Genomic DNA, 27,760 nt, shown 5'->3' on the forward strand with positions numbered 1-27,760 from the left:
ATTATTATTATTATTACTGTTATTATCTTGCATCTGGGATGCACAGCTCTCAACGTAGCACAACAATCAGACATGATGTTAAAAAATAATGAGGATTAAGGACTAAATCATGGACATATTTTAAATATTGATCTTAAATGCTGGAAAGATGGTTGAATGACAGGGTTTGCATTAGCATGAATTTTCTGGAGGGTGTACAGTCTGGAATATAAATGGCTGTTATTAATTGGTGACTGTAACCTGGATCACTGTGCCAAAAAACATAAGTTTTATGGGGCACAAATGAAAAACATGAAGCATAGTCAGAGATCATCTGTGAAGTTAGGGAGAGTTGAGAGCTGTGCTGAGATGTGCGCAAATTATTCCAGGCAAGCAACCAGGTATTGGCTGCTGGGACTGGTGAGCAACTAGCTTTTTAGACATCTGAGACTTGCATGGACAGCAATGTTTTTAAACATCTGAGACTTGCATGGACAACAATGTAGTTATGATTGTTGGGTATGGGAGCTGTCTGTAAATGAAATACTCTTCTTTGGTGATCATTATGACTTTACAGGACTAAAGTGATTTTTGACATTTTGAAGGTAAATGTCAATCAAAAGCTGCTGTCTGTGTAAAACTAATTTGAAATGCATTTACTGTGGTGGCCATTATTTTTATCAAAGTCAAATGTCTGACCTATGCAGTAATATTTTTGATTTTTTGTATGTTTTGTGGGCTGCTGAACAAAGGCTGTTACAACAGCACCTATATAGTTTTAATTATTTCACTTTTTTCATTGCACTAATGCATGAATGAATGAATAAATTCGTTCATTAACAGGCCTCAACAGTATAACTAGTCTAATTGTGAAGCATTTTAGAGATATATTTTTGAAGTACCATCTTCACAACCTCCAGAAACTGTGAAAGGGTTGACATATGTCAGTTGAGTATAGTCTACATTATTTGAGAGTGATATTCACAACTGTCTGATCTTTAGTATCCATTATGCAGTTACTGTTGCATGTTACTCTGATGCAGACTAAGGTACAAGACTGGAATATGAAAGATTTCTGCATTTAGTTAAATGTTTGTTGCTATGCGATTTTTTTTCCTGAAAGCCATTCCTTAATGCACAGGTAATCAAGTTCAGGAAAAGCTATAGTAGTATCATCTGAACATCAATTTGTAAAACAGCATGAGACAATTATTTTTCAAAGTGAGCAGACATTGCGTTTAAGGATGATGCATCAAAATGCAAAGTTCTCTGCCAACAGTAACATCTGCATCTGTAAGAGTTCTCTAATGCCAAATGATTTAGTTGACTTTTAATTCTGTAGAAACTGTTATTCACTTAGCATAATATTGTCAGGTGGCTACAGTGGCAGCTGGTGACTTCAAATTAAAGGGGGGCTGCAGGAGACAGGTGAATTGGTGGGGTCAATGGGAAGGGGTGTGGCCAACTAGAAAGAGGAGGAGCTATGCTCAAAACCACAAAAACTGTAACTTTAATTAAATACGCTGCTGTGGCTGCCAAACCGTCATTATGAGAGTCCAATCAAGACAAAATGAAGTGTAGAAGAAAAAACATATTTCAATGCATTGGCTGCATGACAGCTTACTTAATATCTAGATGGAAACAAAAAGGTTGTGAGGCATGAAAAAATAAATTACTTTTTAAATATATTACTGGAATGCCAGTTAAAATCAAGTATAAGAAAAACAAGCAGCACTCAACAAAAACAACTTCTCCTTGCAATGCAGTTCTAATTATAATTTATATTCAGCTTTATTAAAGTACCAAGTAACATGCTGAAAGTAGCAATCTCTGTGATAACCCCACTTGTAAAAATGTTTCTTATCCAAAAAAGACCTGCTGCCTGACAACTATCTAATTGTTTTGTGGGGAAAACATGATCAAAGTAAAAAATGAAAAGCAAACAAGAAACAAGCTCAAGATACATTGCTTACAGGATTACTGTACAGGTAATGGACCACACATGATAGATTGGCATTCTGTTTAGTTTACAGGTAAAGCTTGCAGAGATTACTGGAAGTCTCCAACAAGTGTAATGAGCTTCTTAAAATAATGTAATCCTGTCCTTCAATACCCAAGGCTTATACATTATCTAGTTATGTAAGTATTCTCTGCATGGCAATAACAGAAAGGCTTATAATGTTAGCAATTCTTTAACAGTATGCTTTTTAAAGCTTATTTGCATCTTACAATCTCAGACAAGCTTACCTGATGGTCATTAAAGCATTGCTACTTAAACGCATAGCAACAGGTACTATCTGAGTAATGTTGTTGTGTTGTTGTTGTTGTGTCTTTCGGCTTATCCCGGTTAGGGGTCACCACAGCGAAACTCCGGTCCACTAATGTTTGGTAGTGGATTTTTACATGCCGAGTTACCAGCCCTGATGCACAACCTTCAACGAAGGCACGCCCATTCATGCATGTCTCCACACAGAAGACACTCTAGCTGAGAATCGAATGGGACAGCATCTTGCTACTGCAGCACTACTTTCTGAGTAATAAGCATAAATCAACAGTATAAAAATATGACAGAAACCAGAACATTCGGCAAAATCAAGGACAGTATAAAAGTAGCACTTGTGTCTACCTTGGATGGGGGGATACTCTGCACATTTACAGTGCATAACTGCTCCTTGCCTTGCTTGGACACATCCAGAGTCACTACATGGGGGAGTGGGGTGCAACAAGTATGTCACAATATGAAATGTCTCTGGCTGACTGTGATGGCCCTGACACATTTGTCATATCTCTCAACCTCAGAACAAGAAATATGGACAGAGCCATACACAGAAGTGGGACAAAGGCCCAAAAGTAAGGACAAATTTTAAATATTGCTCTTATAAACTTAGAAAGATAATAAAATAGTAGGTCTTGCATTAGTATGAATTTTCTGAAAGGTACGAAATCTGAAACTCAAATGTCTGTCATTGTTTTCTAACTTCAGTCTTTAATGATTTGCCACTAATTTTCCAAAAAAACCCCACAATTTTATGAAAAATGAACCAAAAATGTGATGCGAGAATATAAAATAGCCACACAATACAGCTGGGAACCTGTCAAAGAAGGGACACTTTTTAAATATTAGTACTGCTAACTTGAGCAGCTGACAAAAGAATCTACATGCATTTGTGAAATAAAAGTAATCTATAACTCTGATTATTACAGTTATTTCTTAATTGTAAGCCTTCTACCGTTTCTTCCAAAATTTGCCATTTTACTGTGGGATTATTAGGGGAAGAGCAACATTTTGAGCCAAAATCTGGGACAGTTGAGTGGTTTGGATATGCCTAATTCTATAAAGCAATTTATTTGCACGTACCTCTCAACCTGGACAAGGCCAAATATACTGGGGGAACATATAAACAGTACTATAAATTGTTGTATAAACTGAGACAATTGATAGAGTAACAGGTCTTGCTTTAGCATGCATTTTTCTGAAGGTTATTAAGTCTGAAACTCAGTGTCTGTCATTATTTAGTGACTTAATTCCTAAATTATTTGCCAGAAAACCACACATTTTATGAGGAACAAACCAAAAATAAGAAGCAAAAATCTATTCATTCTTTGAAAATCTGGACAGTTAAGAGGTATAGTTCAGCCGGGGCTGTCTTTGAGTTTGCCGCCCTTCCCCCTCACAAAATCATGGTCGAATGGAGCCTTCCCCCTGCAGCCATTCCAATGAACCATTATTTGGCTATTTCACCCCATTTACCATAAACACTAATGTGCATACTGCTTTACTTCTGCGATGATTTGGACTTCATTTGAAAGTTTTATTTTGCATTTTACAGCACAAACACTAAGACATCTGCTAAATAAAGCAATGCAATCTCACAGTGAAAACAGACTTAAGCATTAAAACTTCTCTGTCCTTGAAACTCACATTCATTGAAACAGCATTGAAACCCACATTCAAAGAAAATACATTTTGCCAGTGGCAGATAAAGATTAACTTTGGGCTGTTTTCAAATCATAGGCCCCTTGCACATGAAACATACTCGTGGTCTTTGATACACCTTCCTGATTGTATTAAATTATAATCCTTGTACAATATAGTACAGTTGTTAGAGGGCGTTTTAAATTTGTTTTGAACATTTTTCCAGCAAACAATGAATCAAAATGCATACAACAATGATGACAAAATTTCCCAATTCAGAACATTTTTCCAGTAAACAATGAAAAAAAACGCATGCACCAATAACGACAAAACTGTCCAATTCAGAACATTTCTATCATAAAAGTCTACTCAAACTTCTGCAGTCCACCAGTATCAGTAAATATGCACAATCTCTGAAGAAGTAAAAGTCATCTAAATAATTCCACATAAAAGAAATCTGTAACTAATGAAGAGGTTGCTACTAGCAAACAACTTTATATTTCATTGTTTCATCTACAAATAAAGTGCCTGCTGCCCTTGAGGAATAAATTGCCTAAGTTGCATTAAAAAAAATGATAAGCTAGTAATATTGCAATAGGGAATGGATGGCAAACTGATAACAGGTTCATAGTTACTAGGTATCTTCACCAAAAAAGACTGCAGCATCCACCCCCTTTACAATACAGTACAGTATGAGCAATGCATCTACCTACTGTGGGAGTAGAACCCACAGCCTTCTGCATCAAAAGCAAGTACACTGCCTATCATACTATTAACAACAAAAGCAGACTCGGCGTAAGCAGCACTAAATGTTTTTTCCCCTGTAGCTCTCTGCTTCTTGTAAAATCTACTTGAAACTCAGCTGCATCTCTGAACTTTGCAGCATAAGAAATCTGGAAAAATCCAAAATTTAGGGGGGGGGGGGCAAAAGACCAAAACATAGGGGCATATTTTAAACGTTGCTTGTATAATGTTAGAAAGTTGTTAGAATAAAATGCTGTGTTACTACCACACATTTTACTGCCAAGTATTGAACCGAGGACCCTGTGCAAAATAGATCAACATACCACTATGCCAAATCATCTCATTTATGAAAGAAAGAAAGACTGAAACTTAAATTGCTACCATTTAGTGAATTCAGTTTTCACCATAGCGGTCAACATCTTAGCACAAAACACCTGAACAAAGCCAACAATGGGGAAATACAGCCCCCAAACATATTCAGTGAGTTCAGTTATCACCATAGCTCTCAACCGTGGCACAAAAAAACCTGGATGAAGCCAATAATGAGGGAATACAGTCCAAAAAATAGGGACAAATATCCATTGAGGACACGAGAGCAAGCCCACACAAACACAGGGAGAACATGCAGACTCCACACAGAAGGCACCCCAGCCAAGAATCAAACCAGACAACCTGTAGTTGTCAAGCAACAATGCTACCACTGCACCAGTGGCTGTGTTAAGTAAGAAATATACAGAAACAACAGATTTTATGAGGAACAGAACAGAACAAATATGAGGAAAAAATCTGCAAATGTTTTACAAATGGTGGTGGGTAGGGAATTCAGGCTCTTGTAACTTAGGTACAGGGTTCAAGCCTTATTCTCTACCCACCACCATGTAGCAACTGGGGCATTACACACACACACCCTACCTGCAGATCCTCCATGAGCTAAGGTAGCAATTATGTCCTCTGCATGGCAGCTATGTCCTGTAGCAGTCCTCTGCAGCAGCCCAATAATTCCCTGTCCTCCATAACAGCCCACACAGGCTTTCTGGATCTCCCCGTGAGATGTGAGTAGGCTAGAGCCTGTGGACAATGCAGTCCGGTGACCTTCTAGTCTGTGCGGTCATCACTGCACAGACCTCTGGGCTGGCAGGGCAGGGTTCCCTGCCAGCCCTATCTGGACTACCTAACAGAGCAGTCTGGAGTTCAGGAATGAAGCACGCATGCATGCGTGGAGTTCTGGACTGCCTAATACAGCAGTCAGGGGCTAAGCACGCATGCGTGGAGTTCCGGGACTACTTTTTAAGTTTATTTTTTATTTTCTACAGTGGGGGAATTTATTTTATTCCTTTTACAGGTGGGGGGGGGCTACAGTCCTGCAGTCCTATAGCACGAGCTGCCCTTGGGTGGCTAGCATTTCTCCTTATATCCTCATAACTCCTACTCTCCTCTTTAAACAGTGCTAAACTTGATTGGTGTGATGCTAGTGACCTTCACATAATTTCATGTACTTTATCCAGCATTGCCTGTAAAGCATATGTAAGTTATTTCTTCATAACAATAAGAGATGCACAAGTGAGCAGGAAGGCTATAATGGCTAGTGGAGATAAAATACTTTATACTGTTGTCAAATGCTCATTTTATTTCGTCTTTAGTCTGGCTTTTCAGGATGGGGTGCATTTATGTGAAGTAAGTTTGAATACTTTACTGTGTGTATTTGCTGAATAAACTTGAACTTACTTTAGCCATCATTGTTATTGTTGTTATTTGTACTACAATCAGATATCTGAGGTTCACATAGTCAACTGTGTGAGTATACTTTTTGAGTATAGGTGTATTAGTGGATGAACATGACTCATCCTGATGAACTGATAAAGTACCCATTAGTCTGTTTTTGCAGGACTTCTGTGTATTTGTGGAAAATAAATTTGCATACTTTACTCTGCCCATTTTAATCACAATCAGACTTGAGGTATACACAGTCAATAAGGTGGCTGTAATTGATTACTGTAATAATTAGAGACATTTGTGTATTATAATGACAGCAGTTTAAAAGTGGTCTTTGATGGCTGAACTGTTCTGAAATGGGTAATTTTGTTATTTGTTACTAACTTTTGTTTCACTTGCTGGAAAATGTTTAAGACTACTGATTTAAAACATACTCAAACAAATGTTTTATTAAACAAAACATAATTTAAAGCAATCTGGGAAGTAAGCGTCTGTTTAAAAAAATCAGGAATATGAATCCAAAAGAACACATGCATTTATATATGATCTTTAAAAAAAAGCTTGTGGGGATCCATGGTCTGAAAGCCTGGGAGCCAAGATAAACTTAATCTGCCATTGATCCTTTGGCTTAAAAATTATATCCCCCAAGAGGCAGAATACAGAAGTTAAAAAATGCATGGTTAATAGTGATTTATTTGATATCTTTTGGGCAAAATTTCAAGCTTGTGGGACACTGCTTCTTGCTACTCTTATTAGTGTTAAAGGTCAGTGTGCATATGGTAATGACTTAGCATACAAGGCCATATCAAACCCAGAGCTGTTGAACATGCTACACTTAAAGAAATCCCAATCCCTCAGAGACACACGCTCCAGGGATCTAAACCTTGTCGTCACAATGCACAAAACATGCTGGAGGGATAGGTTCATGATCCAGGGACTCCCCAGAGTCTGGAATAGATTGCCAATACATGTCAAGCTGAGCGCCTCTTGGCCCTCTTCAAAAAGAACCATGATGATTGGATGGGAGATAGGAAATTCACCCCAGGGATCATGTCAGTCACCCTGCTAGACAGGGGTCCAGGGAAGTAAATACTGTGGGAAGAAATAACCAGGGAATTGTTATGGCTAGGCTTGTATAGGCCCTAGGGCCGATAGCCTAGTAACAACCTATGAACCTATGACACATGCCAACTGTTAATAAGATATTGAGGTACAGGGTCATGTGGCATTAACTGATACTATCAGGGAGCTCTATAAGCTGGTTAATGAGATTTTCTTAATGTCAAAGCTGATGACATGGATGTGTCTTGCAACAAAGAAACAAAGATTTTGATGGCACTTGTCACTTGGCCTGCAAAGTCTGTCAGTTCCCTAACTAACATTTGCTTTTGTCTGACCAGCTTAAGAAATGTCTAATGTTTTCCTGTGCAGTCTTGAATCCTTTCTTTGTTTTAGATACTCTTATTTTTCTTCAACAGGTGTTCTTTTGTGGTAGGTTAAACCTCCTCCCTCTTCTCCCATATTCCTTCCCCATTGTCATTTTGATATACTAAGGGAAATAATGTAAGTATTACTGTTGCAGGCTCCCCTTGCTGACAGCAGTTCTTTATGGTTATTCAATGTATTGCTTGCCTACAATAGTGTGAAAATTACTGACTGCAGAAATAATTTGTTGCCTGTTTCTGACATTGGAAATAGATCATGTATAAACAATTGACTAGCTGCAGTATGATGAAACAGCCATCAGTTTAGGAAACATTTTCTAGCCCTTTCTCCATAACATGGTCTGCACTGTTGTTGCAGGACACGTAGCTTACATCCTTTTAAGTTGGGACTTGCCAATTGCTGTTATTCTAAAAGTGTATTAGTTCTGGTTTAAGCACTTGGGCTCCGGGCCAGTTATTTTACATTAAGAAGGTTTGTGGTCTGCACTCTTGTGGGAGGAGAGGCTAGATTCTGCCCTTCTGAGCTGGGAGTTTCTGGTTAAAGGCTTACTGTGCCTGCTTATTTGAACTGTTTTTCTGATACTGGTGTGCCTTGTCTGCTGTAGCATAGACTAGACTCAGGCCTGCTGAATCTAGCTTTGTTTGTATAACTTGAACACTAATTCAGGCCATCTTTTTTGGGGAAGGTTCCACTGTACCCTAGTGGCAGGAGTGTGCGGTTATAACTTGTCTGACGACTGCTGGAACAGGGCTCAGTTTTGAGTTTTTTTACTGGTTAATTGGGTAATTTGTTTAAATCAGTTTGCTCGTTTTCTATTGTTATTAAAGAATTGCACTTTATTCATCTGCTTTTACGTAATTGTTTCTTCCCACTTTATTACCTTATTTTGCTTGTGCTTCTTCTTAAAAGTACTCAGTTGTATTATTCTGCTGCAGTTATTACTGCTTGGTAGTAGCCTGATTAAATTGTAACTATTAATCTAAGCCTTTTGGTTTAAGCACTTGGGCTTCAGACCAGTTGTTTTACATTAAGAAGGTTTGTGGACTGCATTGTTGTGGCAGGACAGGTAGCTTACATCCTTCTAAGTTGGGAATTGCTGATTGAAGGCTCAGTGTCTGTTATTCTAAAAGTGCATTAGTTCTGTTTTAAACACTTGGTCTTCAAGCCAGTTATTTTACATTAAGAAGGTTTGTGGTCTGCACTCTTGTGGGAGGAGAGGCTAGATTCTGCCCTTCTGAGCTGGGAATTTCTGGTTAAAGGCTTACTGTGCCTGCTTCTTTCAACTGTTTCTTTCTGAAATTCGTAAGTCTTGTTTGCTGTAGCCCAGAAGTTAGGAGTTTATTGGCCATTTTGGGCTAATTGCTATCTCTTTCATTTCCCTGCTATAAAAACCGCATTTGCACTTTTTTTTTTTGCGCTTGTATTCAGCTCAGCAAGTGCCTGCCAGGTGTCCTGCAGAGTTCTACAGCAGCAGGGAGACTTTGGAGTAATTAAGTATAATTTTTTCTGCATTTTCTTGCTGTCTTTAACTAATTCCATCTAAAATGTTGATTTATTTTAGCGTTACGGGGATTTAAAAAGCTTGTTTCTGCTACGTATTGTACTTATTTGCTGCCTGCATGTGAACTAAGTAATTTTTGTGTTTAAATAATCTGTTTAACTGTTGTAAGCTACACACTAAAGTGCGATAGCCATTTCTGTGCATTTAAAGTGTTTTTTTGATTGTATCTGCTTTATTTTCTGAAAAAAACAAAAAAATATATATCTGTTTCCCACCTTTCTGAACTAGTATAGTCCAGTTTTCAGGTTATTGCTGAATTCAGGGCTGCATTACAAGTTTCTGTGTTGCCCATACCTTACTTGGATAGAAGGAAATTTCTCTGTTCACCTCTGAGAGAGGGGAGCTTTGAGTAGCCTATCTATCCCTGGAGGAATGGTTTCAGCCCAGAAGGTAGCAGTTTATTGGCCATTTTGGGTTAATTTCTATCTCTTTCATTTCCCTGCTATAAAAACTGCATTTGATTGGTTTTGTGCACCGGGAAGTGCCAGTTAGCTAGGGTTAAACTATTCCCTGCTCCACGAAGTCTACTCTTCAATTTTATCCTTGGAACTAGACAAACTTTCAACTTAAAGCACTCAAACCATTCATTTCACAGCCCAGCACTTGCTCAAAACTCATAGCAAGCACTAATTAACCCTAGCACTAGACCCCCCTATACTGTCCAGTAGGACAAGGCTCTCTATTCGTCCCTACCAGCCAATCTGTAAAACAGCTCACTTTACCTATTCAGGTATGTCCAAAGGGCAATTCCAGGTGCACTCTCCAGTCCAGCTGGTGAATCTGGGCATTTTGAGACAATGTTACAACTGCATCATGTACACAGACAACCCTCTCCTCCTACCACCAAACACTAATATATGCAAGAGATGCAATTATACAGCCAAACTGGAGGCAAAGCTCTTTCAACCCAAGACTGGAACCGACAGTCAAGAGGAGAAGAGAAATACTTGCAACACACCACCAGTCTCACATAGACCTATTAAACCAACACTGGCAAATACACATAAATACACGAAAACATACTCAGAGCCTCTAAATAAAAATCTGCAAAAGCAACAGAGACCTCTAAAGCAGACATCCAAGCAACTTTCACACCCCATCACAAACCGTGAAACACATACTTCACAAAACCAGTGTGCCACACAATCACAGCCCTTAAGGCAAAATAACATACCCAACACACTACTAATAGGTGACTCTATAGTCAGGCACACTGATGTCCCACTAATGAGGCTGGACAAGGAGAACATTGCAGTTAGCTGCCTGTCAGATGCCAGGATCCACCACATAACACAAGCACTCAGGTTGCTCCAGAACAAGTACAGATATTACTCTGTCATTGTCCATGTTGATGTGAATGACCTGAGACATACCTCCTTTGACTACATGAAAAGAGACATGGAAGAGCTCTCTGATCATGTAGCCCAGATCAGTATGACCCTGACTCTGAGTAGCATCCTGTCCTCACCACGAATGATGCCACAGTATAAAGAAAAAATGATCAATTTCAACAATTGTATAAGTTTTTGGTGTCATTCAAAGGGGATCCAGTATCTGTCTGCCTGGGATGACATGCTCGACAAGCTATATTGCTTCACAAGAGATGGCTTGTACTTGTCACCCTTAGGCTTTTGAATGCTGGCCAAGGCTTTTGCCGCCTCCATAGTGCCTTTTTTAGGCAAGGCTCAAAAGACAAACCCACCACCGTAAATAGCACAAGTAACCAAAAACTGAGTGCAATGCTACTCAACGCCAAAAGTCTACACCTAAAAATGCATACACTCGAGGCACTCCTCAGTGTCGATATCTGTGCAGTAACATAAACCTGGTTTAAGACTCTAGAGAGCATCCCAGCACTACCAGGCTATAACTCATACCATACGTTTTGGCCACAGAACCCAGACGAAACACAAAAGGCAGGGGTGTATCCATATTCATCAAGGATACCCACACCTCCAGGTTAGTGGCTCAGAACGATGCCTCAGAGATCATCTATGTGCAACTAACAATGGGCAAAACTGCAATTCAAATTGGAGCTTGCTACAGATCACCCACCATGACCCAGGACCCCCATTCCGCTTTTCTGGAGACACTGGAAAATATGAAGGTCCTACCAAACACCCTAATACTGGGTGATTTCAATTACCCAAACATTAACTGAGAGAACTACTCAAGTACTAACTCCCTTGCCCAATGCTTCCTAGAATTTATAAACTCAAATGCCCTGGATCAACTGGTCAACATCCCCACCAGAGGTGACAACATATTGGACCTGATCATCAATGGGCAACCGGTGTTCCACACCGGAGGTCAACCCCTCGCTGGTTAGATCAGACCATAAACTAATCACTCTGGATATCCACATTCCGCCCCCACTCCCAGTCAAGGAAACCACTGTGAAAAACTTTTCAAAAGCAAACTTCACGTTACTTAAGACCAAGGTGGAAAGGTTCACAGCCCCCATGCTAAAGGACAACCCTGTCCAAGCTACTGAATCCCTTACAAAGGCACTCTATGAGCACCTGCAAGAATGCATGGATCGTGCTATCCTAAGCAAAACCAAGACTCACTCCTCCAAGAAAAGGAAATTAGTCTGGTGGACCCCTGCCATAAACAAGCTATACAATAGAAGGAGGAAACTAGTACAGAAAAGAGTAAAATTCCATGAGGGAAAGACATCCCTGATCAGTATCAGCAAGAAACTACAATCCCTCATAAAATCATCCAAGGTTAGCTTCGAAAGAAAAATTGCCAAGGACTCCAAAGATAACCACAAAGCATTCTTCAGATATGTCAATAACCTAAGTGGAAACTCTCAGATCTGCTCTGAGTTAGTGCAGAATGGCACAAAATACACTGAACTGACTGATATTGCCAACATTCTGGCAGACAGGTTTAGTGCAGACCTCACCCCCTCACCCCCTAAAGGGCCCATAACCATACCAGAAGAATGTTTAGCCCCAGCAATCACTGACACAGGTTAAAACAGCCCTATCGAAAGCCAAAAACACAGCTTCAATGGGACTGGACAGTGTCCCAGGCTGTGTCTTACATGAGCTCCAAAATGAACTAACCCCTCACCTAAACACACTGTTCAAACTCAGCATCTCTACAGGCTACGTACCAATAGAGTGGTGTACAGCAACAGTTATTGCACTCCACAAAGGTGGAACCACAATGGACCCTGAGAACTATTGCCCTATAAGCCTGACTAGCCTTGTCTGCAAGGCTATGGAGCACATCATCGTGGAACTCATTAACAGAGACATTGGAAACTTCCAAACATTGGACCCTACCCAGTTTGGCTTTAAGGGTAGATCATGCCTCCTAAACCTGGTGGACTTCTTTGAGACAGTTACCAAGATTTTAGTCAAGGGAAAAGAGGTCCACACAGCCTACCTAGACCTTGCAAAGGCTTTCGACACCATTCCCCATTCTGGTATTATAGACAAGCTCAACAGCCTGAACATAAACCCCTACATCATGAGATGGGATGCCAGTGGGCTCATGGATAGAACCCACATGGTAAGAGTTGCAGGCTCTAGGTCCGACTCTAAACCGGTTACAAGTGGTGTCCCCCAGGGCTCAGTCCTGGGTCCCCACCTGTTTGATATATACTTCTCAGAGGTACAGGCAAGCACAGGAGGACTATGGCTGACCAAGTTCACAGATGACTGTAAACTGGGGGCCATAAATGACTCTCTGGCTGATACAGACATCCTCCAGAAGGGTGTCACTGAGATGGATACCTGATGTCAAAATCATGGCCTCAAGCTAAATGCCAAAAAGTGCATAGTCATCCCCTTTGGAAAAAACAAAGTACCCACAAACTACCACATACGTGGTAGTCCCCTAAATACAGAAAATGTAATAAGGGATCTGGGGACCCAAGTAGATACTAATCTCTCCTTTGATAATCATATTGCCAAGGTGGTTAGAAAATCCTTCTATGTGGCCCACATAATCACAAAAGGGTTTGCATCTAGAAGAAAAGAGGTTATTGTGCCCCTCCACTCATCACTCATCAGACCCATCATAGACTACAATGCCCCATTTGGAATGTACCTTACAAGACACCTGCAACAGCTGGAAACACCACAGAAGTACCTTACCAAGAGGATTACTGGCCTCAAACAGATGTTCTATGCAGCCTGACTGAAGAAATTCCAGCTGTACTCGGTTGCATACCGCTTACTCAGAGGTGATCTCTGCCTGACATGCAAGGCCATGTCCAACCCAGAATTAATGGACATGCTCCACCTAAAAAAAACAAATCCCTGAGAACAATACACTCTAGGGATCTAAACCTCACCACAACGATAAATAGGATGTGCAAGAGGGATTGATTCTTGTCCCAGAGACTCCCCATGCTTTGGAACAGAATTCCAACCTACATTAGCATAGCCTCTCACTAACACTCTTCAAGAAAAACCTTGACGAGTGGATGGAAAACAGAAAATTTACCTTGGGGATCACTGCAGTGGCTCTGCTGGACAGAGGCACAGGGAACTAATCAAAAGCCAACACATTCTGGCTAGGCTTATAGATGTTCTCGGGCAGATAGCCTAGTACTTACCTATGAACCTATGAACCTAATCAAACTGCACCTTTGCCTTAGCCCAGGCACCAGCTAACCATCACAATACTACTTGTCTATAGACTGTGTCCTTCACTTATTCTGTTACCATTACTGTTGCTGTGCAACACAGGGGCTCATTGGTTAATTTCCAACTTTCAGCTCCAATTTCCAGTGTCCATTCATTTGAAACTCTGGGATATCTACCCCAATCCTGGCAAATTCATCCTCAGCCAAAAACTATAGATTACACAAACTTAATGAGCCATGTTGAGCCTCTGCTAAAGTTCTGAATTTCCTACACAAAATGCTTAGAGTAGAGAGAACAAGATGTGTTATAAAGAATTACTGTTTTGTTTATCTTTACTTGATACATGCAACATGTCTGTATTTTATTAACTATTGATGTGGAATCCTTGTACACAGTGCTCCCTCACAATTACTGTATAACAGCAGCTATGGAGTCTTTTAAGAAACATAATCAAGGTCTATAGGCACAACTGCAAAAGTTAAGCAAACTCATTAATCTTGCACTGGACTTCAGTTTCTTTACTTTCAATGGCAAACACTACAAACAAAAAAATGGTATAGCAATGGGGGCTGCCATGGCTCCCATAGCCCTGAGTAAGTGGGAGGAGGACTTTGTGATAAACAACACAGACTACATGCAGCATACCACATGCTATTTATATTTTATTGATGGCAACTTTATTTTGTTGGAAGGTGACACCTTGCAGCTTGGAGATTTTATCACTTACCTCAATCAAACAACCCCTTTCCTAAAGTTTACCTCTTCCCGTAGTTATACTTCAACCACTTTCTTAGATATGCAGATTTCTAAGGACACCAGCAATAACAGAATCACCACTAATCCATTCAGAAAACCAACGAGGGTTAAATTATTACTCCACAGTAAAAGTCTACATCCTACAAAAGCCAAGTATAATGTAATGAAGTCCCAGGGCTATAGATTAGCTAGAATTACCACAGAGATGGAGCCATTTTTGAGAAACCTGAACAACTTAGAGAATAATTTTCTAGTGAGAGGCTATGAAAGTCAGATGTTAAAAAACATCTTGGAACCTGTTATAGAACTGAAAAGGACTGAAGCATCTTCACTCAACCTCCCCAGTAGGAGAATGTTAAGAAATTCCACAGAGAGTAACGAATGCAAAAATAGCTGCATCCTGGCATACACTTTGGATTATCACAGTATCAAAAATGTTATTGAAGAAAACTTGAACACTGTCACAGGAAACCATTTTCTGATTAACATCTTAGGTAAAGCCCCATCCTTTGTTTATAGGAAGGCCAGGAACATTAGAAGTTTTGTTGAATTTAAACCTAGACCATATGAGAAAAACACTAAAAGATGTGGAACTAATTGTACATTTTATATAGTTATACAGCAAGGTGATAGTTTTTATTGCCCTTATTTAAAGAAAATCATTAAGACCAATGCAAGTGGTGACTATAACACTACGAAAGTAATTTACAGGGCACAGTGCAATGAATGTGTTGCATTCTATGTGGGCAAGACTGTAAATAAACTCAAGCGTAGGATTTGATGTCATCTGTCAGAAATCCACTCTGGATGTAAAAATAATGCACTAGCCAAGCACCTTTCTCTTCATAAAAGACACACAGGTTTTAAGTTCTAGATCCTGGATTGCATAGACATGGGTGATCTTGAAGGAGACATCCGGAATATTCTGGAGAAACATGAACGCATGTGGCAATTAAAGCTGAACTCTTTTAGAAAGCCTGGACTAAACTACTACTGTTCAATTAAAAGTGTATTGGAACTTACAAAATTGCCACATTGTTTACATGACTAATTTTATTTTATTTTATTCTACCAGTTGGTTTTAAATACCATTTTAAATCAGTTGTAATTTAAGTGTATATTTTGTTTCCACCATCAGACATTTTTCTTATTATTTTTTTCTTTTTCTGGTTCTTGTTTTCCCACTTTATTCAAAATGATGTGTAATAACAATACTAACTAATTATACAATAATATTTTTATAGATAGTTTTCAGGGTCTTGTACACAGACCTGAAGAAGTCTAGAAGGATGAAAGCGATCTTTATTAACAATAGGTTATGAAAATAGAATATGATTTTTACAATTGATTTTTTACACCCAAAGTGTATATGTATATATTTATATATATATTTTGATTGCCAAATGGACTAAGGTTGATATATTTACAGCCATGTAGTATACTGTCTTGGATAAAATCACAGACTTAATAATCTATTTAATAATCTGGTTAAATAAGAGGTATCACATCATTATAAATTTTATTCAAAGTACATACGGGTTATATTATTATGACAGCTATTAAGTAAGGCAGGACCAGCTCGAATGTCACACTGGTGGGGGAAGGGATGTAAATTTAACATGTTTTCCAATAACATTTTGTTTTACAGCACAATAAACCACTCCCTTGCCTGATAAAAAGTATATATACATATATATATATATATATATATATATATATATATATATATATTTAGAAAGCTTGTGAGGAAACTATTACTCTATTATTGTTTTACTTGGATCGCTTGTCTGTGTACTTAATAAAGGATTTTCGACTGAAAACAGACTGCCTGCCTTGCTTGGATTACTTTTGAATAATTAGTAATTCTGTACAATTTTATTTATATATATATATATACATATATATATATATATATATATATATATATATATATATATTTTTTTTTTTTTTTTACTTACCGGTGAGTTTAATTTCGCTACTTCTACTACTATTGTCCGATCTGATTAATATACAGTGATTAACTAGAGATATATGGACTGCAAATCTTCCACACAGAGAAGTTTCTTACACTGTTTTATCTGGGATAAAAACCTTCATTCACTGACCAGGACACCCTTATTACTGGTTACAGACTAATATGTAAGGAAGGAACTCAGAAAAAATGGGCGGATATTGGATAATGCATGTCATTCATGACTGATGTACAAATTTGTAGCCAGCAGCTCCATTTCATACCTTGATGCAAGAGCCTTTTCATTGATATCTACGTGTAAATGTAAAAAAAAAAAAGAAAAACAAATAGCATGGACAACTCTTTCGAAGTCTGTTCCTGAAATCTTTTGCTGGATTTCAGAAAATCCTCACAATTAAATGGTTCTGCTAGGTTACTTTTACCTGGGCAGGCACTCAGTGAGTAACATCCTATCAGTAACTAAATCTTTCTACTAGCTAATTTGCCTTACAGTTAGGACTAGCCCATTAGTTTCCTAATGTGCCTCCTAATGAACTGCCCAGACCATTTCAGAACTGCCAATATATTATCAGATTCCATAATTTAAGGTCTCTGGCAATCAAAGCTCTGTACAGTACCTCCTTTGTTTCATTACACTTAAGATATCCTTTTTGTCACACTCCAGCATTTCTTGCAGAATTTGCATTACACAGAAAAGAGAAATTTCCATACATTTAGCAATAGGTTACACCCTTCAGTATTTTCAGCAAATATCCTTAACCTTATTAAACAAACATAGACCCTTACAGAAGCTTAACTGCAACTTTTTTCTTGGATCACTCCATGTGTCAAATGTCTTCTACTGCAAAGAAGGGAAGCATTGCTTGACTACTTCAGTAGTAATCCCGCTTCATAATTTCAAATATATAGGAGGCTTAGCAAAATATATAACGTATAATTATATGAGTAAGAGCATGCTGATTCATAATTTAATGAATATAATTGTTGGCAAAATTAATAATTACCCTCCAGAGATTGCTGTGGGCATGATGCAGGTGGCTAATTTTGTTATATAATCTCATAACTGTTTTCTTTCTGTGTTTAGTTCAGTTACATTTTTTCACAAATCATCATTAGGTAAAATACCTTCTAAGAGACTTATAAGCACCAAGAAAAACATGTATTTCGTATTTTTGTTAAACATTTTCCTGCAGCACTGAAACTGCTTTCACCTGTATTCTGTTATTCCTCATTACAGATTAAGGTCACATCTGGCTGTTGAAGTTGGCTTCAGGGGTTGTGCCAAAGGGTTCCAATTCCAAAAGAAAGATTTTAACCTTCTGGAAGAGCCAGGAGTATTGGGAATCAGCAGTGGTTGCCCTGAAGAGTCACTTGTAAGTAGTGCTTTACTGAATCATTTTCAACATGGAGTATGTCAGAACACCTTTCACACTATGTAGTCTCCTGGAACTGTAGTTACCTGTCAAAGACCTGTGTGCTTATTTCAATAATATTCTGACAGAGATTTTGTCATCTAAACTGGCAACATGTTTTGGTGATATTTACCTATACTGGTGTAAGCACCCTGCTTGACAATTCAAAGGAACATCATGTATCTAAGATAAATCTGGTAAGAGACATCATATACCTATGATATACAAAGCTGATCAGAAACACATGGTGAAAACCCATTATAAATAAAAAACATCCAAGTAATGATTGTTGTTGCTCAGAAACATTATCATGCTTTATTCATGCTGAAGTTAAAGCAGTAGAGCAAGCAGCGTTCCTTTCTAATTTAGCAAAATACTGCAATAGCACTGCCATGCAATTAAATCTCTGTACTAACTTGCTGCTGAAGCAGAGAGTATCACACTGTTACAAACAGTGCAAAAGCTTCCACTGCTTTTATTCTAATACTCAAAAGTAAAATAATTTCATAGCAAATACTACAAGTACAGGAGGGTTTCAAAGATTTGTGATGATTTTAATTCTTGGGGGAATTCATAAAGGTAACCACATCTCTCAGTATCCTTTTAGAATTCAGAGACAGCATTAACACAGTGCTGCATCAGCACCATATTAGGTTGTCTTCAAGGCTGTGCTACATGCAACTGAGGCAGTCCAGTGAGGAAGCATAGGCTAATTAGCCATGTGTTCTCTCCCTCGAACCACCCACTGAAAGGCATCTACCCGCCAACCGATTCATAGACTTGCTAAGACATGTAGCTTATCATGGCCTCCACTACATGGTTTCAGTAGTGAATGTGGCCAAACAGCCATGCTCAGCCATTTTGGAAGAGGTAAGTGATAAGGTAGGGTCAGTAGGAAAGTGAATGAGTGTATGACAGGAGCTGTATGTCTTTGCATGTATGTGCATGTGCTTAAGTGTGCTTGTGTGTGCGAGTGTGCGCGTGCATGCATGTGTGTGTGTATGTGTGAGTGTTTGATATATATGCGTGTGTGAGTGTAAGTTAGGGTGGCTGTCATGCATCCACACACCCCAATGCTAATGAGCAAAATATACAACATTGTGTGGGTGAACCACTACCCACCAGGGATTACATGATATTACATGTGCCTTAATGGCACATAAACCGGTGAGGGGTCAGGAGTGGGGGAATACTGGACACCAGGGATACTACTCTTGTGCCATAACAGCACTACAGAGATCTGGAGGTGGTGAAACACTAGGCACCAAGGATACTAGTCATGTGCTATAACGGCACTTAAACCAGTACAGGAATCAGGGGTGGGGGAAACCACTGGACACCAGGAATACTATTCTTTGCCTAAACAATGTAGCTGTAGAAGTTAACTTTCATGGGAAGTGCTGATCTGCACATTGCATTAGTTAACTGTGATTCAGAAACAAATTAGATGATGAAATCTTTCCTCATCGTGGCTAACATGTCTCTGAATCACAAAATACTGTGTCGTGGGAGCAGAGCCTTTTTAGTGTTAAGCCTATGCATGAATCCTCTGTGTGGCAGTAACTTTTCCTTATATAGCTGCAGTATTTGCATCTTATGTTGCTGAATACCATGATAAGAGGGAAAACTACCACAGATGTTTGTACATGCCGTGTACTAGAAAGAAACTATGTGTATCACAATGAAGATGACATCAGCTTTAACACTCTTAGCAAAACAAAGAGAGAGAGAGATCACCATGCTTTGTTGTCTTCATGCTATTGTTTGTAATGCAAAAACCAATCAAAGCTTAACACCAGTGTTAATATTACAATAGCCATTATTCACCTTTTTCTCTTTAGTAGAAATTGCATATTTGGAAAATGTACTTAAACTAATCAATTTTAAGAATTCTAACAGTATAAAGCATTAAATATAGTCTTATAGTTTCACAATGTGTTGTATATTTCTACTAGTGTTCTTAATTATAACAAGGGTTTCCTTTTATCAAAAAATGTCCAGTATTTCTTGCTAACAGTCTAACTATAGACACACAGATGCTTTCTGTACAAATTTACTTCTGGTGTCCCTTTATTTTCTAGAGAATTAAAAAGTCATACTAATGTGTCTTTGCTTGTTTGTTTCCTCAGCTGTCACGCAGTGCATACTTCAATGGGGAAAGCTTTATAGCTTCTGATAAGCCTATTTATCCCTTTGACACATTTGAAGGAGGATTTACCTTCCGAACCCTGCAACCTAGTGGGTTGCTATTCTCCTACGGTGAAGACGTAAGTAATTCTTTCAAAATAAATTTAGGTATTAGAACATTCTATAAACATAATGATATTTATGTTGTAATTGTCATTATATTGTGCCAATTTGAAAACCTTTTTAAATGAATAGTTGCTTAAAGCTGTATCCATGTAGTGACAAAAATAGCACAAACGTCATTTTTAGACTATGATTTACAGATTTTTTTATTTGAATCACAAATTATTGAACAAAAATATTGAAAACAAAAATAACAAACTCCTGTGTTAAAAAAATGGCTTTAACCCTGAAAGGCAACATCAAAATCATGCATGCTAATTAGATGACAATGTCAAATCTGGTAAATGAATTCACTGGATTTGCCATTGTCACTGAATATCGAATCTCATATGCCTGCTAAAGTAGGTATAAGTCATAAAATGGACTTCACATTTTTGCAGGGGGTGCAAGTCCCCTGCACCCCCCTTTAGGGGGCTGCCCCCCACACCCCCTGCAAACTATATATTTCAACTCTGAGATTGCACTACAATGAGGAAAAGGATAAATGTCCTAATCCGTACTGTACCTCAATCTGTATTCCTAACATTGACCACATATCAGCGAATGCACAGTGGCATTCGCTGCATAGGACACTCGCTCAATTGAAGGTTGGAAACACAGGAATCGGCCAACTGCTGTTCTGCATTTTATATATATATATATATATATATATATATATATATATATATATATATATATCAACATGCATATATTATATGTATATTCTTAGCTACCTATTCTTTTCATATAAATCAGAACACAGAAGAAATGTATGGTCTAAGTAAATATCTGATAACTCATGCCAACAAGCCCAGCGCATCTCCACTGATACTCATCTATAATGTAGTCATCATTCAACTCCTACACAGTCAGATGTATACAACACAACACGGACTTAACAACATAAAGCAGTTAAAATTTTTAAAGTAAATAAATAACAAAATGAAAGAGAGGGAGTGAATCATAAATGTGAAGATGAGGATGATTCATTAAACCTCTGTTATGATGAATTATTCACACAACTGTACTATAATTTATCGCCATAGTCTTCACAGCAGTGGTGGATTAAGAAAATATTGGGCCCAGGACAGTTTTCAAGTCATGGTGTCACCCACACACACATCTGAGGGGAAGCAGTACATAAATGCGCATATTCATTTAAATTCATCTTCCTAATTTAAGAACATTTGAGCCCATCATTTACAGCCACTTGACTGTGTACATATCAGATATCCAAATGAGGTGAAAGTGGCCATAGTAAAGTATTCAATCCTATGTTATAGAAATGCACTCCAGTCCGGCAAAACAAGGCTAATGAATGTTAATTTTATTATGACAGCAAGGTAGGCCATTCTTATCTATAGACAGCCCCAGTGTGCAGCAGTCATAGCCCTATTGTTTTCTGTATACACTTCAGATGTCTTATTATGGTAAAAGTAATAATTATGAATTGTGTATTTTAGGTTTGTTTTACAAAAGCACACAGTAGCCTAGGAATTTTAACTTATTTTCACATAAATGTACATTAGCCCTGCAAAGACTGTTTAACCTGATCATACAACAATAAGGTAAGTTATTTTCATACACAGACACCCCCCCCCCATCATAAAGCTAAAAAAATGAAAAGATATTCCCTTTTGCTGTGGTGAACTGTCCAATAAATAATCCACAAACCAAAAGACAGCTGGTTCACCCAGGCTAACACTGTGCTGAAAAGCAAATAAACTTTCTGTGCAATCCAGTAATAAAAGTTCTGTTAAAATCCAGAATTTAATGAAAACAATAAAATAAAACAAAATAAGAACAAAAATAATAAAAATTAAGTCCCTTGTCCAACGATAAGCGCTTTCAAATAGTTCTTCTTCAGATCATATAATCAAATGGGACATTCATCTGTATATATAGGCCAGTCAAAATTATTCACCCAATGAGAATATCAACACCAAGGTTCCAGCCAATCCATGTTTGGATTTCTCCATCTGATTTGCATAAACCGGGTTAACAATCCCATTTACTAAATGAATGCCTCACCCTGCTTGCTAATGTTCAGTACTAATGAAATATGCAAAGTAGGTGATGTTAGTTGTTAAATAAATTTGTTAGAGTCAGACTGTAAAAATCATTGAGTTATTCAAACACAATGTCAATTAATAACAAACAATAATGCAGGAAAGCTTGAGTATCTAGTTCTAATGTACATTAGGAGGCAAAAAACCATACACAAAGTTTGTATAGAATTTTGACTGCTTTATTGACCAAAACACATTGGTTATATACATTTCATTATCAGTTTTGCCCACCTCACTGGTGTGGCTAGTGACAGGGTCTTTACATCATAGTAATTCATAAAAAGTGCTGAATTTGTGTTTTTCAAAGAGTCCTTTTCCCATGAGAATGTTGCAGCCTTGCAAGCAGCTGGTCAGTCACGATGACCTCCTGAGGATGTAGCCAATTCAAGGTTCTCTGATTAGTTCAAATACAATAGATGTATGTCTTCCTTAAAGCCTCCCTTTGTCTCTCTTGTCCAGCTGCACTATCAGAGATAGTGCGCACAAGGCTACTCTCCTGGTGGAGGCAGAAAAGAGGACACACATGCGAACAGATTTATTATTTTCTAACTTTGCAAAATAATCTTTACTTGAAAGACATGAGCCAGACTGCATTTGCAAGCTGCCAAGGTCAAATTTCTGATTACACTGCAGCTTGTGCTTCAAGCAATAATATGCAGGTTTATTTCTACTATTATTCTAGTAAGACAGGATTAAATGCATTAAGTACATTTATTCCTAACTAAAGCACACATTTCTCTATATATTTGATCACACAACTTATATATGTTTGAATGATTAAATACACATCTTTCTAAGCAGCACACATTGTAAATATATTTTTCTAGGCAGCATGTATGTAAATATATTTTCTAAGCAACACACATTGTAAATATATTTTCTAGGCAGCATGTAGATTTTTCTAACATTCTCCCTCCTTTTAATGCATTTAATACTATATGAAACATAAACAGTGTTAGTTCATTTCTTAGCCTTTTCCTTTCAAGGACTTTCAGCTAAGTAAGTCATTTGTTTTATATTTCAGATAGACTTTCACTCGGTATCAATAAATTCAATTCTATATCTTGGTACATAGTTTCAGTCACTGATACATCAACTAAGTCTTTAACTAATTTTTTTACACAGGGTATCCCGCAGCAGACACATGCTCCAATTATGAGCAGTACCACACAAATTGCAATCAGAATGTTCATAAAGACCGACACAGACCTAACAAACAGATTCTGGAAAAAGTTCGTCAGTGGGTTTGGGCCTGGTTCTGCCATTGCTGACACCTGCTGTATTACCTCCAGGTGATCATTAATTTCATGCTGGTTGTCTGGAATGTACGCACAGCATTCTTTTTGATAAGCCACGTACCACCTCTCGCCGCTAGGGTGAAGTCGAGAGCCATTTGGTTCTGTAATACAACTGTTCTCATTGCATTTATCTCATCAGTCACAAGTTCAAGAGCGGAAAAAGTTGCATTGCTCATTACTTCGAGAAGTTTTGACAATTTTCTCAATTCCCAAATCGATTTGACTGCTCCATAGGTTGGGAATATTCCAGCCCAGGATATAACACTGTCACTCAAGTCCATATGGGTCAATTTTTCTTTGTCCTTCACAGACGAATGATCCTTCCAGCTTGCTTCAATCTTACCCACTGGATTAGTAGGTTTTTTGACTGTATTTTCAGCTCGGTGAGCTACATTTCTTACATTACGTATTTTACCCAGGGGCAATTCTGCAGTATGTCTTATGGCTGGAACCAGATAACCCAAAAAACAACTGCCGGACCAATTCTCAGGTAACCATTTATAGGCTTTTTTCCCACAAACAAAATAACAGTTTTCTACTTTTGTACTGATGCGGGTTAACCCTGAATGAAACATTTTCTTATCTATAACAGAGAATTGTCTATATATTTCAGGAGATTTTTGCACATTTCTCAATGTTGTTTTCATCAAGCTTAAATATGAATCATAATTTGCTGCAACTAGTACCTTGGTCTATAGGTTTTATATAACATTTGTAAGACACAGTTATGTTACAGTTACTCCAACCAACCTGGAGTGTATCATTTTTAACAAAACAAACAATTCCTTTCTGAGTAACAGGCAAGTGTAATGCCACTTTGTCTTGTGATCTCACAGTGCCTGTGTCAAATAACAGGTTTTCCCAAGTTGCATTTATTCCCAAGGGGACAGCAGACATCAAAAGTCCTCCATATGCTGTGGGTATTGCAGTACAGACCCAGCAATTTGAAACGTTCATAGTCTCTACATAAACTCGTTTCATAGCCAGGTATGTGTTAAAGTTTGGGTGCCAGTCTATAGCCAGTCCTTCATCACGTTTTATTAATTTCACTTCTGTAGTTATATGCAAGCAAAACCATAACAACAAAAAGGTTACTACAAACATAGTTATTAAGTGTATGATCAGTAGGCCAGTGAACCAGTGTCTCTTGGGTTGTTTCACATTTTTATTCATTCTGCCTCTGGCCATCCTGTTCCTGTGGTATGTCCAGACTAAATTTCTTAACAGGTTTGCAATGGGTTAAATGAACCCAAGATGCTCTCTCAGCGATTTTCACTGCAGTGGGTGTTGCCAACAGTACCTGGTACGGACCTTCCCACCTTGGACTCGCCCAGTTCTTTCTCTTTATGATTTTCAGCCAAATCCAGGACCCGGGGTCAGCACGGCTTCTGGTTTCGTTTCTTGTTTATTTGGAAAAGAGTTCAACTGCAAAACAGTCTTATTTGTTAATAACTTTTTCATATAACTAGCTAATGAGCCATCGGCCTCCAGCTCTGCAGGCATGAGGGCCTTTCATTGTGGCACACAATATGCCCTTCCAAACACTATTTCAAAAGGGGTCAAGCCCTTTACATTTGGAACAGTTCTCATGCTCAGCAGTGCCAAAGGCAGACAGCAAATTCAAGTCTTTTGAGTCTCACTCATTAATTTTCTCAACTTGTTTTTCAAGATTCCATTGTACCTCTCCACCAGTCCTGCTGACTGAGGGTGATAAGCACAATGGTTTTTCAAAGAAATCCCAAAGAATCTCCCAAGCTGCTGTATTGTCTGATTAACAAAATGTGTCCCATTGTCACTATAAATTCTTTCCGGTATGCCAAATCTAGGAATGATTTCTTTCACTAGGGCCTTTGCCACTGTTGCTGCATCCGGATTTCTAGTTGGAAAAGCTTCTACCCATTTTGAAAACATATCTATGATTACTAAACAGTATTTTTTCCCTTCACATTTGTTCAGTTCTATGAAATCCATACAAATGGTATGGAACGGATAGGGTGGTGTTGGAAAACTCCCTCGCTTTGGTTTAAATGCTCCTGTGCATGATGTTTGCTACAAATATGACATGTTGCACAAAATTTTTGTGTATAATTCGTAAATCCATATGTTTGCAATGTTTTGTTAACTAACTGTACCATCCCCCCTGTTGAGACATGGCTCTGCCCATGACTCAACAAAGCTGCATATCTAAATAAATTAGATGGTAATATGGGCTTCTCCTCTTTGGAGATGTACAGTCCCTCTTTAAGGATTGCTCCTCGTTTTATCCACTTTTGCTTTTCTGCTTTTGTAGCTAATGTCTGCATTGTTTTTAACATTTCTAAATCTAGAGTCTCAGAAGGTTGTAGTTCTTTATTTAAAAGCACAGTTTCTGGGTCTGAGGCAGCTTGCTTTGCAGCTGCATCAGCCCGAGCATTCCCTTTTGAAATTCTGTCTTGTTGTTTTGTATGGGCTGCACATTTACAGATAGCTATTCTAGTGGGTAACTGAATAGAATCTAACAGGTTCAGAATTAATTGCGCATGATTAATCGGCTTGCCAGTAGATGTTATCATTTCCCTGTTTTTCCATTGTTGTGCAAAGACATGCACTGTAGAGAAAGCGTACTGACTGTCAGTATATATGTTAACACATTTGCCTTTCGCTAGAGTGCAAGCACGTGTCAAAGCTATCAATTTTGCTGCTTGAGCTGACAGGTTCTGTTGCAGGGGTTGTGCTTCTATGATTTCGTCATCAGTCACTACTGCATAGCCCACTAGGTTCTTCCCTGTAGGACCTCGTCTACAGGACCCATCCACAAAAAATGTCACCTCTGCGTCAGCTAAAGGTACATCAGTAAGATTTTGTCTGGGTGTGGTTATTTGTTCCATTTCCTGTAGGCAGCTGTGCGGTATGCCATTCACAGGAATTGGAAGTAACGTCGACGGATTTAATGTTGTACAACGTTCAATTGTCATATGGGGTTGACTCAATAGTATGGTCATGCAAGAAAGATGTCTGGCAGGGGATAAAATGCTATTTTTCCTGCAGTAAAATTATCGCAACTGCATGAGGTACTCTCAACGTGAGAGGATGAAACAACACCACTGAGGCTGAAGCTTGCACTGCCATAGCTGCTGCGACTACTGCTTGTACGCAGGGTGGTAATGATCGTGCCACGGATCTAACTGTGATGAATAGTAAGCTATGGGGCGTTGCTTGCCGCCATGTTGTTGCGTCAGTACTGACGTCATATATCCCCGCCTACAATCTACAGTTTGGAAAAATCTCTTATGGTAATTGAAGCCCTAAAACTAATGATGAAACTATTAGTTTTTTTAGTCTGCAAAAGGCTGCCTCTGCTTCCGGAGTCCAGTGTAGTGTTTCTTGTGCTGCCATTGGTGTTTTAAATATTAAATCAGCCAATGGAGCCGTTTCTAAAGCATAATTCGGTATCCAACTTCGACAAAAATTAGTCGTTCCCAAGAAAGACATCATTTCCTTCTTGGTAGTTGGTCTGGGTGCTTGTAAAATAGCTGTTTTTCGTTCTTTATCTAATGTTCTGCCTTCTTTGGATATCACATATCCCAGGTATTTAACCTGTTCTTTCCAAAGTTGCAATTTATGTTTATTCACTTTATGCCCTTGCTCAGCTAAGAATTTCAATAATGCTATTGTGTCTTCCCTACACTGTTGCTGGGTAGGGGCTGCAAGCAAGATGTCATCTACATAAAGTAGTACTTGGCTGCCCCTGGTGGAGAAAACCCTGCCAGGTTGCTAGCCATCTCTTGTGCGAATATCGTTGGACTTTCACTATATCCCTGTGGTAGTCGGGTATACCTTTTGCCCTGAAATGTAAATGCAAACCAATGCTGGCTGTCAGGGTGGATAGGTATTGAAAAATGCATTGCTAATATCTACTACGGTGAAATATTTTTGTTGGCTTCAAATCATTTAATAAGGTATGTGGGTCTGGCACCGTAGGTGCTCTTGGTATTACCGCATCATTTACAGCTTGTAAA

General features: G+C 38.5%; 1 protein-coding gene across 1 annotated transcript in view; it reads left to right on the forward strand.

Moving 5' to 3' along the window:
- LAMA4 (laminin subunit alpha 4) overlaps nucleotides 1-27,760 on the forward strand; it is a 1,355,623-nt gene that overhangs the window by 1,095,038 nt on the left and 232,825 nt on the right. Inside the window, exons 28-29 of the mRNA XM_044061904.1 lie at nucleotides 17,932-18,067; nucleotides 20,236-20,373. Coding sequence (XP_043917839.1) covers nucleotides 17,932-18,067; nucleotides 20,236-20,373 — 274 coding nt within the window. The remainder of the gene's footprint in view (nucleotides 1-17,931; nucleotides 18,068-20,235; nucleotides 20,374-27,760) is intronic.

Source organism: Protopterus annectens, chromosome 2.part0 (assembly GCF_019279795.1).
Source record: "Protopterus annectens isolate FY-2018-M chromosome 2.part0, PAN1.0, whole genome shotgun sequence".
NCBI classification, from domain to species: domain Eukaryota; kingdom Metazoa; phylum Chordata; order Ceratodontiformes; family Protopteridae; genus Protopterus; species Protopterus annectens.